The sequence below is a fragment of the Cyanistes caeruleus genome, chromosome 1, assembly GCF_971803275.1.
Source record: "Cyanistes caeruleus chromosome 1, bCyaCae1.hap1.1, whole genome shotgun sequence".
NCBI classification, from domain to species: domain Eukaryota; kingdom Metazoa; phylum Chordata; class Aves; order Passeriformes; family Paridae; genus Cyanistes; species Cyanistes caeruleus.
In genome coordinates, this window is record NC_141701.1 from 116216161 (window position 1) to 116229785 (window position 13625).

A 13625-nucleotide genomic window follows, 5' to 3' on the forward strand; every position below is an offset into this window, starting at 1 on the left:
TGAAATAAAAATATTTCAAAGTGATAAAATACATAAATTTATTATTGCCACATTTTCACCAATGTAAGTTTGTTTGGGTTCCTCCTTTAGTCTTTTTTTTAAAACATTTATGAAATTTGCTTTCTTATTTCGGTCTGAAAGCTATGTGAAAGCTGTGTCATTAGAACAACTTTTTGGAAAGTAGAGTATATTTTTAGAGGAACATTTTTTCCTCCTGGACATTTAAAACCACATTTATATGAAAAGTTTTTTTCTTGCTGACAGAGCATTAATGTTCTGAAAGATATGCATTGGAAGTAAAGATAGAATTGCTCTTTATAGACATGCTGTTTCATCATAGTGTAGGTTGTTACAAATCCCGTGTCGTGAAAAATCCTCTTCATTTCTTCAAAGTCTGTGATTGAGACCATTACGAGATTAGAAAAAGTGAGATATTTTCTCTTTCTAATGCCAGATGACTTCCTGTGGCCTGGACTAATCTAGTTCCATGCTTTGTTCCTTCCTGTTTGTCATCAGTATAGTTTAAGCCAAGTTTAACACTCCCAGCTAGTCTGGTCTTGTCAGGATATCATTTTATAAGAGTAATTTTGGAAACACAAAGTAAGGATGGAAATGTGCTTCTCATGTGCAACAATCCATTCATATAAAGGATTAAAGAAGGAAGGATTAGGGGTATGAAACATGTCCATTTCATGGTATGAACAGAATAGATAAGGTGAAAGTCTTCTATCCGTAACTCTCATAGTAATTTGTACATATGAAAATAAGTTACAGCCTTCACTTTTCTTACTTCTCTATTTTTTCTTCTGCTGTAGCTGTTATATTCTCTAGCACTATATTTTAACAAGAGAGCTACCTAGGTGCTACAAGAGACCTTGAAATTATTTTCATCATGACATATCTTGAGTAACAAAATGTAAAAATGATTTCTAAAGCTTAAAACCTGATAAAATTTCAGTATTGATACAAAATTTCAGATAATTGAAAACTGCAGAAAATTTTTTTGCATCAGAATTATGTTTTGGTTTGTTTTCTGCAATAGCATCACATGTTTGATTTTAAGTGCAAGTATAAATTCATGTAGGAACTACTGAGAATTTAACAAGTGCACAAGCATATCCCTTAGTGTGGAGCAGCAGTGCTACCATAAAGAAATCAAATTTCTCTAGAAAATTTGATTTATTTCTGGGAATATTTTACTTTCTTGATAATACAGAGCACAGCTCTTGACTCTTGTCTCATAATCTCAGCACACAGGTCTGTGAGCATCAGAAAGTGCCATAATTCAGACCCTTTCCTGTCAGGTGTCCACACTGTTTATGTACATGCCAGCTCTGATACTTGATTTGTTATTCAAGGACTTATCTGGAAAAAAGGTTCCCAGAACAAGAGTATTGATGGTTCCCTGCAGCAGAACAACAAGCCCTGCAGTTGGACTGAGCCTGGCTGGAAGACATATCCAAATTTTCATTACCAGCCCCAGAGATATTCCATGTCATTTGGCCCAAGATAACATTGTATTATGTGCCAAAGAAAACACTGGCCTATCAAAAAGGAAGGATTCAGGGTTTTTTTCACAGCCAAACTATTAGAACACTCACTGCATTATTTTACAGCCAAGCCTGGAAAACCTATCAGGAAGCACCTGCTTTCAAAAGCAAACTATTCTGTTATTACATTTAGTTTATTGTGCCATTCACAGACTCTCCCTGGAAGCCATGAATTAGCCATGATAGATGAACACCAAAATATTCAAGTGCTGTGTAAAAAACTACAATACGCTAAGCATTAAAACAGATGAAATAAAATCACTGTTCTCAGCTCAGCAATATGTCAAAATTTAATAGCTAGAAAAACAGCTACTATCAGACTAAGAAACACCATTGCAAGCATTCTTTCTCATTAACTTCACTTCAGAAAAATAGTTCATTGAATAAATGGTTATGTACATCTTAATTAAACACAATCAATTTTATAGACTTCTGAGAATCAAAAAGGTTAGAAGCCAGTGCCTTCATTCTATAAATGTAAGAAAAGTTCCTCCTTCTTCATTCTTGTTTCTCTTAGAAAGTCATACCAGCATAAAACAGAATATGTGAAGGTGGCAGAAGACGTCTCATAACCTTTAATAGAGCACCTGGAAGCATTGTTTTCAATGACAGTTCATGCAAACTGACATATCAACCATATCAGAGTGGGGAAAATCCTAATAATACTCTTCCAATTAATTCTAACCTCTTATCTTTTCTTGTAATTATTTCTCTCAGCTCCTAAAACTCAGCTTGTTAAATCCCTCCATCACTGTGTGGGTCACACAGTAGTTCTACTGTTGGGCTTTCTGGCCTTTGCCTTCCTTTCAGTGAGAGAACATTGCCTATACTGAATTCATAAAAGGGAAACTTGTTTCAAGATGAAGAATAAAGCTAAACTGCAAAATAATTACTACAATCCCAGATTATTTATTTTAATTATTAATTTAGAAGACTTATTTCCCTGAACTTAGTCTGCTGCTTCCCTGGAAGAGACACTCCTCATGCTTGTCACTTGTGAGTCTGCCAGTTGAACTATTTACCTGTACTTCACATCTGACTTATTGATGTATAGAGCAGCTGTTTTTATTTCCACCTCTTTCTTTGAGTGATCATACCTATTTATATAAAGTTATTGCTTCAGTAATTTGATATATTACAGGTGAGATTCGTACGATATTAGGTTGTGATTATTTATGTTTAAAAAGCATATCCCAAAAAAACTCAGCAGAAATTAGCAACATTACAATTATTCATCACAAAAGACACAAACAGAAGGTCTGCAGCTCCCCTGACAGTTCAAGCAATCATTCCCAGGAGACACACGTCAGCAGAAAAATTAATAAATGAACTATTTATCGTATCTGAAGCATGATTTCCTCTGTAATTAAACCAGGTTATCACCTGCAAATATGTTTCTCTATTTATAAACATATTTGAAATACGAAGTGTTGAAATGTCCAGACAGATAACTGCTTTTCTGAAGATACTGTTGGTGTCAAAAGGAAGAACATTTTTGATACATAATTGTCTTATTTAATCAGGACAAAAGCAGGGGGGAAAAACTGCAATTCAGATATCTCCAACTGGATGTAGGCAGCAAAATCTCTGCATTTCTCCAAGAGTTACTGCTCCCACTATCTAATTTCATGATTAGCACTGAGTTGTAATTGGAACCAAAATCCCAAATCCCCATCTGGATCCTGCTCACAGCAGTATGAACACAGCTCAACACCTGCCTGCTTTATTTATATAAGAATTGTGACTGATGTGTTTAAATGTCTGCAGTAATTTCCACCTGTCCATCCTGACTGTTGTTGATCACTGCCTCTGCTGCAGGGATCGATCAGCAGTGTGGGGGAGCATTTGGTTCATTCCAAAGCAATACCTGCTGCTCACTCAGCAATCCCATCAGTCAATCCATCTCTGCTTCTTCACAGCTGCTCCCTCCTCTTTTCTTTCTTGGCCAAACATCACTTGTACACTTTACCACCCAGGACTATCCCTTACCCCTAAAAATCAATCACCAGTCCAGTTCATTCTGTAAGTAAACTTAAAAAAAATTAATCAATTTTGTGTTTAAGGTTGATTATAATCTGTGTTTTTTTAAATGTTCTTAATACATCTTAAAGGATAAAGAACTACAGGTATAAAAATAAGTTAATTAATAATTAACTGTAATTTCTAATGAATTTGAAAAGAAAGAGGAGGAAATGGCAAGCTTTTACAGAGAATTGAAAATAGTTGGATGCAAACCTCCACCTGATCAGAAGAAAATCTGGAAGTATGCCTTAACCATCACAAGCTTTGGCATACCTGTAAGCGTGTAAAGGATGAATCCTGTGGTCTCACACTGCACTGCAGTGAGTTCATGTGACTGATGTGGGTAGCCCATCCCTTTCCTTAGGGAAAGTACTCAGTGTAGGACAAGGGAAGAGCATCACCTGCCGAATTCCAGGCAGGAAGCTGTTTGCAACAGATCCATGGACCGTTCCTTGCTCTAACCACTCTGGCACAAGCTCTGCAAGGCAGTGTCAGCAGAGTCACTCTCCTGGTAAACACTAAATAATACATCAACTAAAAAAACCCAAACAAACCAACAGCTCTGGGTAAATATTCCTGTAAAAATACAGAGGTAGTAAAGACAGTCAGGATTTCTGAAACATCCTGGTTTATGTTTCCAGTGCAGAAGCAACTCTTGAGCATGACTAAGAAGATAACTTAGTCATAGTTCTGCTTCTGAGAGGGCCATTAAAACCATGCTTTAAAAATCCCAGACACTAATTTACAGTAAGACCTTTCAAAGGTCCCCAAAATATAGTGCATAATCACACTATTCTCTCACTCTTTTCCTCCCAAGCTTTCACCCAACTATTACAGCACTGAAGCAGACACAACTTACAGCTATATATATATTCCTGTGTAAATCAGTGATCCTGTTAATTTTCCATAATCTTGGCAAATGTGTAGCTCAAGACCTTTCATTAATATTTATTAACTATTCTTTTCTACATTGAACATTTAATTATTTAAATCCCTAACATATAATTCTATAACTACAGGTTTTATCAGGTGCATTCTTCTTCCCACTTCTTCGGGAAGAAAAAAAAAGTAAAATGTTAAGTCCAAATTCCAAATCTCAAGAGCTTTCAAAGTAATAAAGAAATAATCTAGTTTAATAAATGCAGTTAATGTCTTATCATTTCACAAACATAATCCATATATTAAAAAGAAATATGTGGATTAAAATATTGTGTACTTTTTAATTCAATCATTAAAAAAAATCACCAGAAAAGAAGAGAAAACAGCTTGTCACTGATACACTGTGATTGTTATTGACTTTTAAAGGTTTTTACTCTTCAGAGTCCTTTTCATCTTCCACAAAGAAGGTTGCTTTTTATGCAAAAATATTTTCCTCTAAAACAATTTGCTTTCCCTATTTTTTTTCATATCACTTTAAATTCCTAAACATAATTGTGAGAAATTCCTAACTAAAGTGTGAGAAAAGGCAGTCTCTATACAAAAACACACTCATCACTTGTCCAGGAGTTATCTGTCATTTAGGGAGAAAAAAAGAATCAAGTTATTTATCTGAGGACAATTTTCTCATTGTAAACATCAAATAAATGACGAAAGGACCAGCTCAGAGTTCTCTTGCATAGCTTTGGAATAAGATGCATAGTCACATATCATAACTAGCTATTGAGTGAGATGGAAGGCAAAAAAGAAAAGGCCATCAAAAAAAAAGTTGTAAGAGTGAATTTCAGGTATATTCTGGTCAGACGAATCCTTCTGTATTTCTATAGGTTTAAAAAAGAGAAAAAAGCAAAATAATCCTAGACTCCTAGTTATCAGAAGTGAGGCCTGAGGAGAAGGTAAATTGTGTACTGGCACACTTGAAGCTGTTTTCTATTCAAAAGATCAACAGGGAAGACAACAAATTTCTCCATAACACAATTGTCTTCAGCTGTCCCTGAAATGATTGACAGCCAGCATTAAGCTTTAAGGATGCTCAGACGATATTTAATGTCAAGTTCAATGTTGAATGCACTAGTATTTTAAGAACAACACCTGTTCTAAAGTCTTTGAATACTACTATCAGTCCCAGAAAACAGAAGGAGGCAGAAGCTCTTGGCAAGATAAAGTCCAAAAGAAGGCTTTTTTTTTAACTGTTAAGCAAGTCTCTCTCCTCTCTGAGATTTGAGAATGTTTTGTTTGCTTCTTTATCTTGCTGTGCCTCCCCTTCCCCCACCCACTTTCCTTTGCCACCTTTTTTTTTTCCTTATTTATTTATTTTTAGATTGAGTGGGTAAGAAACATTACTCTGTGAGCAGGTTGTTCCTTACCTGCTTTTTTCTTGTAGTCACTTTAACACAAGGTAAGATGAGCTTGCTTGTGATAAAGCAAAACTGCTGTAGCAACTGCCTTTATTAACCTTTTCCATGCTACAGCATATGCAATGCCTGCACCTTGTTTTTCTTTCAAAAATTCATCTCCTCAGAATAGTAGTAAGAGCAGTGAATGCTCTGTAAACCCATATCTTGCCTGATTTATTTTAATATGTTCATGTACATCTATTTGCTTACACTTCCATGTGTGCTAGAAGCAGTGCTTTTGTTGTATTTCTATTCTTTATTGCCCTGAGAAATACTCTGAGCATCTTTTCTTTATATCCAAAATGACTGGCAATGTGTATGGAATTGGTACCTGCCCAAATAAAATAAAAAAATGAAAAAATAGAAGTTGAATGTACAAATGTAATGATAACAATAAGAGAAATCTGTTTTCAGGATAAACCTATTTGATCATAGAAATACATAAGTAGTATATGTTTGAGGAAGGAAAAAAGAGGACATTTGCAGAAACTCTGTAGTGGGAATTCAGATAATGATCTAAGGTTTAGAAACACTAAAAAATTTCTTGTGCTCACACAAAATACCTGTTCATTCATACATATGTAACTTCAAATAACCAGATTTGTTTTGATCACTGCACTCTCTGTCAGGTTTCTACCCAAAAGCAATACAGAAGATAATATTCTTTTGTTACTCAGGAAAGAAAACATACCTTATTTAATGACTATTTTCACTCCTAAATCTCAAATGCTTGCCTTGAATTAAAATACAGGGTTTATTTCTGAAGTAATGATGTGTGCTATTAGTCCAACTTTATATTTATAATACTAATCTAAGATTAGTGTGATTACTGAATTATACAGTCTCAGAATGGAAAAACTGCAGAATTATCATCCTGTCTTATTTCTGTCTAGCAAAAAATAAGAGAACATCACTCAATAATTTGAATACATCAGTATTTTCTCTATCAATAACATGGACTCTGAATAAAACATACAGTAATGACCATTTTTCATGATTTTAAAGTGATTGCACATTAAAATTAATGTCTAAATACTTTTTTTTTCCTTGAATCAGATTCTTAGGACCAGAATTCAAAAATCAAGAAACATGGTCTTAAGATGCCTTGAAACCCTTCCAATTCTATCTTTCAGATCAAATTTCAGCTCAAGGTAGAATCAGAAGTTACTATAGCTGCTGAAAGCAAAGATAAGCAGATAAACTGACCTTAAATTATGAAATTCTACACTCCCAAAACTTGTGCCAAAAGAAGAGGAAAAGATTTTCCAGTTAGCTGCCTCATCTAACCACTTGGTTGCTTCCATCAAAGAGCAACAACACAACAGAGGTTCCAATATCCAATCCCTGGTTTATATTAAAAATCATATTTGCCTTTTTTAGTAATGGAGCTACAACAAGGTGCAGTGCTGGTCACGTCTTACAGAGAAAAGCAGAGAGAGGCAAGGTCTGCTTTTTTGGGGCTCTGAGTTGAGAACTGGCAATATTCTTTCCAGTGTTTACTGTATATTTTTCCAGTGACAAATTATTAATTCACAACACTATGTTATTTACTTGTTCAAGGAAATGAGTAAAAACACTAAACAATTCTGCATTAACACAGGAACAACAATAGAAGTATCTCTGGAAATTTCCCTCGAGCCAACTCACTTCATCTCTATGACAAAGAACTAGACCAGCTTCCCTGATCTTATTCCTTCAGAGAGACAGTTTGACAGACCACCAGATTTTCCACTGTTGCTGCTTTGAAGTCTCTTTGACTTTGATCAGTCCTTATCACCGTTTGAGTCACCCTTCCTTGGCCACAGGATTTCACAGAGTCACAGAATCAACTCAGTTGGAAAAGACCTCTGAGATCATTGAGTCCAACCTCCCACCATGTTTACCCCAAGTGCCATGTCCTGTCTTTCCTTACACACCTCCAGGGACAATGAAGAATTTCTTTCTAATGTCCAACCTAAACCTCTCCCAGGACAGCTTGAGGCTGTGTCCTCTCGTCCTGTCACTGGTTGCTTGGGAGAAGTGACCAATCCCCACCTGGCTACACCCTCCTTTCAGGTAGCTGTAGAGAAGGATAAGGTCTCCCCTGAGCCTCCTTTTCTTCAGGCTAAACAACCCCAGCTCTCTCATAGGAAATTCTCTCCAGACTGTTCACCAGCTTCATTGTCCTGCTCTGTGCCGACTCCAACACCTCAATGTCCTTCGTGAATTGAGGGGCCCAGAACTGGACACTGTACTCAAGGTGCAGCCTCACCAGTGCCCTGTATGGGACTATGATCATTGCCCTGGTCCTGCTGGCCCCACGATTCCTGACACAGGCCAGGATGCCAGTGGCCTTCTTGGCCACCTGGGAATACACTGGTTCATGGTCAGCCAGCTGTCACCCAGAACCCCAAGGTACCTTTCTGCTGGACAGCTTTCCAGCCACTCTGCTCCCAGTCTGTAATTGGGGCATATTTTATCTTTGTGAAGTGGACCATTCTGATCCTGGAGTCTGATCAGCTGGAAGCTTGGTTGTTGATTCCCTATGTCTGACCCTACTGCAATTCCTTGAGCCTGTTTGAGGGAGAACCCCCAGGCAGCCAAGAGGCTGCTTTTGAAGTTTCTGTGATACTATTAAGCAGCACATTGACTGGTGTGGAGAGGATAGGATTCACCTTGAATGAGAGAGAATTTGACAACAAAGTTGCAGAAAGTGTTAGTTCATTGGCTCAACTTAGCAGACATCACCAGTTTGTTTATGAGACAGAAAAGCAAGTGCTGGGGGTAGCTGGGAAATAGTGGAGGAGGAATCTGACCCTGCAATCTGGAAAGATCACAGTATACAAAGGCTTTTAGCTCCGTACCAGCTGACAATGATGCACAAGACACAACCTGGTTCTACCCACAGTGCCAGCAGAAGCACGCTGACATCACACTTGGTATGCTTAAATCTGTATGTTCTCATCAGGTACCTTTCAATCACAGCTTAAGGGTAACTAAAACAATCAGAAAACTGATTCCATTTTATCAGGGAGGGAAAAAAACCAAAACAGTTATGAAAATTGCTGCTTAGGTGCTAAGATCCTTTTGTTGGTACTTGAGCACGATTTTAATTGGAAAATATATTTGAATGTCGAAGTAGTTCAGTAAATAGAGAATTAACAAATTATCACCATTGGCACAAGGCAAGAAGGAATTTACTCAGCTGAGCTTCAGGTTAGATGGATAGTGCAAAATTGTCAATAAGAATGTGAAGTGCACACTTAATCTGGAATCTGATCACATATGACAGGAGATAATTATAGAACTTCAGCTGTCATAACCATAGTATAAAAATACACAAAATTGTTCTTTTTTAAATAGGAATTAATAAGGCTTTTTGCTCAGTTTCTGTTAACTTTGTTTCCTGAGAAAGTCTCACAAATTTTCAGAAACAAGCACCTTGGTGTTATTCTATTTAAATAAATAAATAGTACATGCAGAATATTTATGTGTATATATATATATAAAGAAAAGAACATGATTTCCTACCATGCAACTATTTCTGAATGACTTACCTAATCTAAATAGGGTTAAGAAGCAACAATATGCAAACTTTCCATTCAAAAGCTTGAAGTGAAATAACTCACATCAGACATTCAGTTTCATAATATTTGGTGGTTGGGTTAATTATAGGTTTATATTTGAAATATTTTCACACTTGAAAATGCAATTTTGTCTCAAAAATCTAAGAAGCAAAACAAAACTAAACCAACCAAAACCCCTAAACCACAAAGCACTCATTTGAAAATTCTTATGTTTGTTTTCCATATAGGTAATAAACACATTGTTAGCAGAGAGGGTAAAAAGTCTTTGGATAACTTTGTGCTTACATTTTGGATGGTAGGGAAAACATTGTTAGAAACCATTAACTTAAATTACGATGTAAGGAACACAAAATATATTTTTGAGTTGGAAGAAGGTGTCGGTATAGCAACATGTAGGCAGAGCCAAGAGCTCTGCTGTGGAAATCCAGAGGAACAAACCTCTAATGCTGCGCTTCCACATGTGCAACACAGGTAGTGGGAAATTTGCAGGAGACCTCTGCAATCTCCTGGACAGCTAATAGTAACCCCAAAATTAATCTAATTTCTTTCTTTAGCACATATTATAGGTTTTATATGTAAGGAATACTTATGTGTAACATACTGCAAAAAAAAAACCCATCTACTGGGAGAATTCTGAGCAGCTGAAGACCCTGCCAAGAACTTGTTTTGTACATTTTTTGAGATATGCAGTATTTCATAGTGTAGTTTACAACTGCTAATTATACATAAATCACTGCAATGGAATAGTTTAAAAAGTTCTGACTATGAAATTGTGAAAATTCCGTGCAAAGCAAAGCATATTTTCTGATATTATCTGGAATCCCTTCTTGCACTTTTGCCCGGAATTAGAATTATCCCTCTTCTGGATTAAAGATGCATTGGTGGATTAGTCTATCACTGATGACAACATAATATATCCTTCCCAGAGGCTTAAACTGAAAAGAGGTCTGTTAACTACAGACTATATTAAAACAACAGGAAAAAAAAAATAAAAAAAGAAAAAAAAGGACATTGGATACGAGACAGTATTTTAACATTTAAATATCATCATGGGGGAGGTCAAAGTTTGTGAAACATAACCTCAGGTTCAGTGCCATGTATCAGTCCTACTCTTTCCACAGACTGTATCACCTGTAAAACTAGTAAGACATGGGACTGATTCCTGCAAGGATTAGCCATGGGTACTATTTCTATCTTTAGCCACCTGAACAAGCTCAGGAATACCAGCCACACAGGCAATTTAAATGAAAAATAAATTCGTTTAAATTTTTCTACATGATGGTCAGATATGTATATACAATTTGAAAAACTGTACTTCTTTATTTGATTTTTTTTTTGGCTTGATAAAGTATTAATTTTATATTTAAATTTAACATTTCCAAAGCAACAAAGCAGATGAGCTGCTTCTGAGCTGGAATACTTTCTCTTTCTGAAACTTTGTTTCAATGAGATGAAGTTGATTCATCGCTTTTCTCTAACACTCTAAAGGAAATGTAACACTATTCTGTATATTAAGAGACATGCCTGCAGTTTTCCATAGAATAGTATCATCCTGCAAAGTTTTTCTAGATGTAAGACCACGTAGTTCATAAAACATCTTTCCGTGTGAATGTCCTGGAATATTTCACATGCCAATAATTGTACAATGACAACTTCTTCAATACACCTGTTCAATATTTAACCCGAATTCTGGAAAAAATAATTAAAAATAAATAATTCACTGACTATAATAAATAGATAATGTGCTGTATTTTCTGGTGAACTTAAACATGTAATTACATTCTTTTTCAATTATATCCCAGGAAAATGTAGATTTGTTAGCACTAAATTTCAATGTAAGATGGTGGGGTCTGTTTTTTGTTTAAGAAAAGGGCTGTCCTTCACTTCATGAAGGTCAGTAAAATCATTGGCTTAAAAGGGTAGCTCAGTTTGGGTATGAAATCCAGCTAAGAAATAAGCTTTCAACCACACTTGCCTGTTGGTGTCACTGAGAAGATGGGGATTAGACATTTTTCTGGTGTTTTATTTAATAAGAGACCTGAATATCATCACTAATGTTGCTTGCTAAACTGAATCTTCGAAGAACAGTATAGAATACATGAAGAGTTTGTGCATACATGTCACAGGTTGTGTGCTGCTTTGAAAGGAAATCATTGTGAAGGGGGAGGGTCCTGGGCACAAAGAAGGGAAGAACTGCTCTTCTGGCAAATGGCAGTATCAGCAACAAAACTCTAATAACAGCTGCATGCTTCAATATGAACTAAATAATACCCATACACTTTGTAGAAATGAAAAGTTGGAGGATGGGGGGAAAGGACTTTGAGTTCTGCAGTCAAAGGAATTTAAAGGTACACCTAAGTAGTCTTATGAGAGATTGCTTTATAGTGAAGTATCAGTTACACACAACCCTGGATCATAATTATCTGTGTATCCTCAGACTAGCAGAGCAGTTATAATGCAGTTCTGTGCTTCTCTGCAATTGATCTCTGTAACTGTATCATTTTCCTGACATTTTACAACTTACTGATTCAGTAATCACAATTCAGTTTTCTTAATCTCACAGTAATTGAACCATAGAGGAAATGCCAATACTCAATCAAGAAGATATCAAACCAATTAGACAGCAATGTTTTCAGTCAAGAAACAGCTAACAGCAACTCAAATCGGAGTTTTTTATCCTCCACTATCAATGTCTAGATTTCTTAAAAGGGAATTAAAGGGAAGGCAGTCCATTTTGGCCCAAATCTTCTACCTTTCCATGCTCCTTTTATTTGCTTCAGTATGCTCGAGCCCCATTGAAGAGGAAACAAAAGTCAAGATAGAGGCGGGTGCTCCCCCACGCCGGAGGGGCAGCACGCCAGCCGTGCCGGGGAGGGCAGCGCCGGGCCGGGGGAGCTGCCCTGCGGGGCCGGCCGGGAGGAGCGGAGCCGGGACCTGCCCGTGGTCCTGCAGCCGGGACCTGTCCGTGGTCCTGCAGCCGGGACCTGCCCGTGGTCCTGCAGCCGGGACCTGTCCGTGGTCCTGCAGCCGGGACCTGTCCGTGGTCCTGCAGCCGGGACCTGGCCGTGGTCCTGCAGCCGGGACCCGTCCGTGGTCCTGCAGCCGGGACCCGTCCGTGGTCCCGCAGCCGGGACCTGGCCGTGGTCCCGCAGCCGGGACCTGGCCGTGGTCCTGCAGCCGAGCCGCCACCGCCGCCGCCGAGGGGCTCTCGGTCCCTTCCTGCCCGCCTGCCTCCACCAACGCCCTGCAGCAGCTGCGGTCGTGCTGAGCCCGATTTACAGAAATCCAGCTTTTAGGGAGATTTCGTAGCCCCCCAAGGCTGGGGGTACTTAAGAAAACAAATTTCCCCAAACCTCCTGCCAAAGCCCTGCCCAGGCGCTGAGCGTGCCTCTCCCCGGCGGTCTGCCGGCTGCCCGGGGCGCGGGGGAAGCCCCAGCCCAGCGCAGAACTTTCCTGCAGGGAGCCGGGCTCCAGCGCCCTCGGAGCCTCCGCTCAGGGCATCGAAGACGGAGGGGACCTGGCGCCCTCCTAGCCTGCAAAGCTATGGAGAAGCCAGGCAGGGGAAGGGGAGAGGCTGGGAGCTCCCTCGCCTCCCCCTCCTCATTGCCGGCTTCTGGTACCAGGGAAGCCCCGGGAGGCGGAGGGGAGGGAAGAGGAAGCTCCCCCTGTCCGCGCAATGCCCCCCGTGCATCCCCTTCTCCGGGAGCCCGGAGCCCCGGCCCGGACTCACGTGTGCCGTCAAACCGGGTGGCGATGGTGTCGAGGAAGGTGTTCTGGGGTGCCAGTAATCCCTTCATAACCGGCATTTTTCCAGCGCGGTGCGAGGTTCCCCATCAAAGTTTGTCTACGAGGGTGGTTCGAGAAGAAAGTGCAGAGGGCGCCCGGGGGAAGGTAGGGAGGGAGGAGGCGGAGGGATAGGGAGGAGAAGGAGGATGGGGATGCCGCCGCGCCGCCTCCGGCGCCGGGAGCCCCCCGCTCGTCAGCCCCGGCCCGCAGCGCTCCCGCCCCGGTGCGGAGCCGCGGCCGGCAGCGCCCGCTGCCCCTCCTCGCACCCCTCCAAAGGCAAGGGGGAGGGGGCGCCTGTGGAGAGCCGCCGTGAGGGAGGAGAGCGGGGAGCTGGGCAAGAAGAGCCACCTTTATCCACCTGTAGCGGA

At 39.5% G+C, this 13625-nt stretch overlaps 1 protein-coding gene across 1 annotated transcript in view; it reads right to left on the minus strand.

The window, feature by feature from the left end:
- Nucleotides 1-13365, minus strand: part of KCNH8 (potassium voltage-gated channel subfamily H member 8) — a 175265-nt gene extending 161900 nt beyond the window's left edge. The window contains exon 1 of the mRNA XM_086851995.1: nucleotides 13202-13365. Coding sequence (XP_086708121.1) covers nucleotides 13202-13277 — 76 coding nt within the window. The 5' untranslated portion in view covers nucleotides 13278-13365. The remainder of the gene's footprint in view (nucleotides 1-13201) is intronic.
- Between the last annotated feature and the right edge of the window lie 260 nt (nucleotides 13366-13625).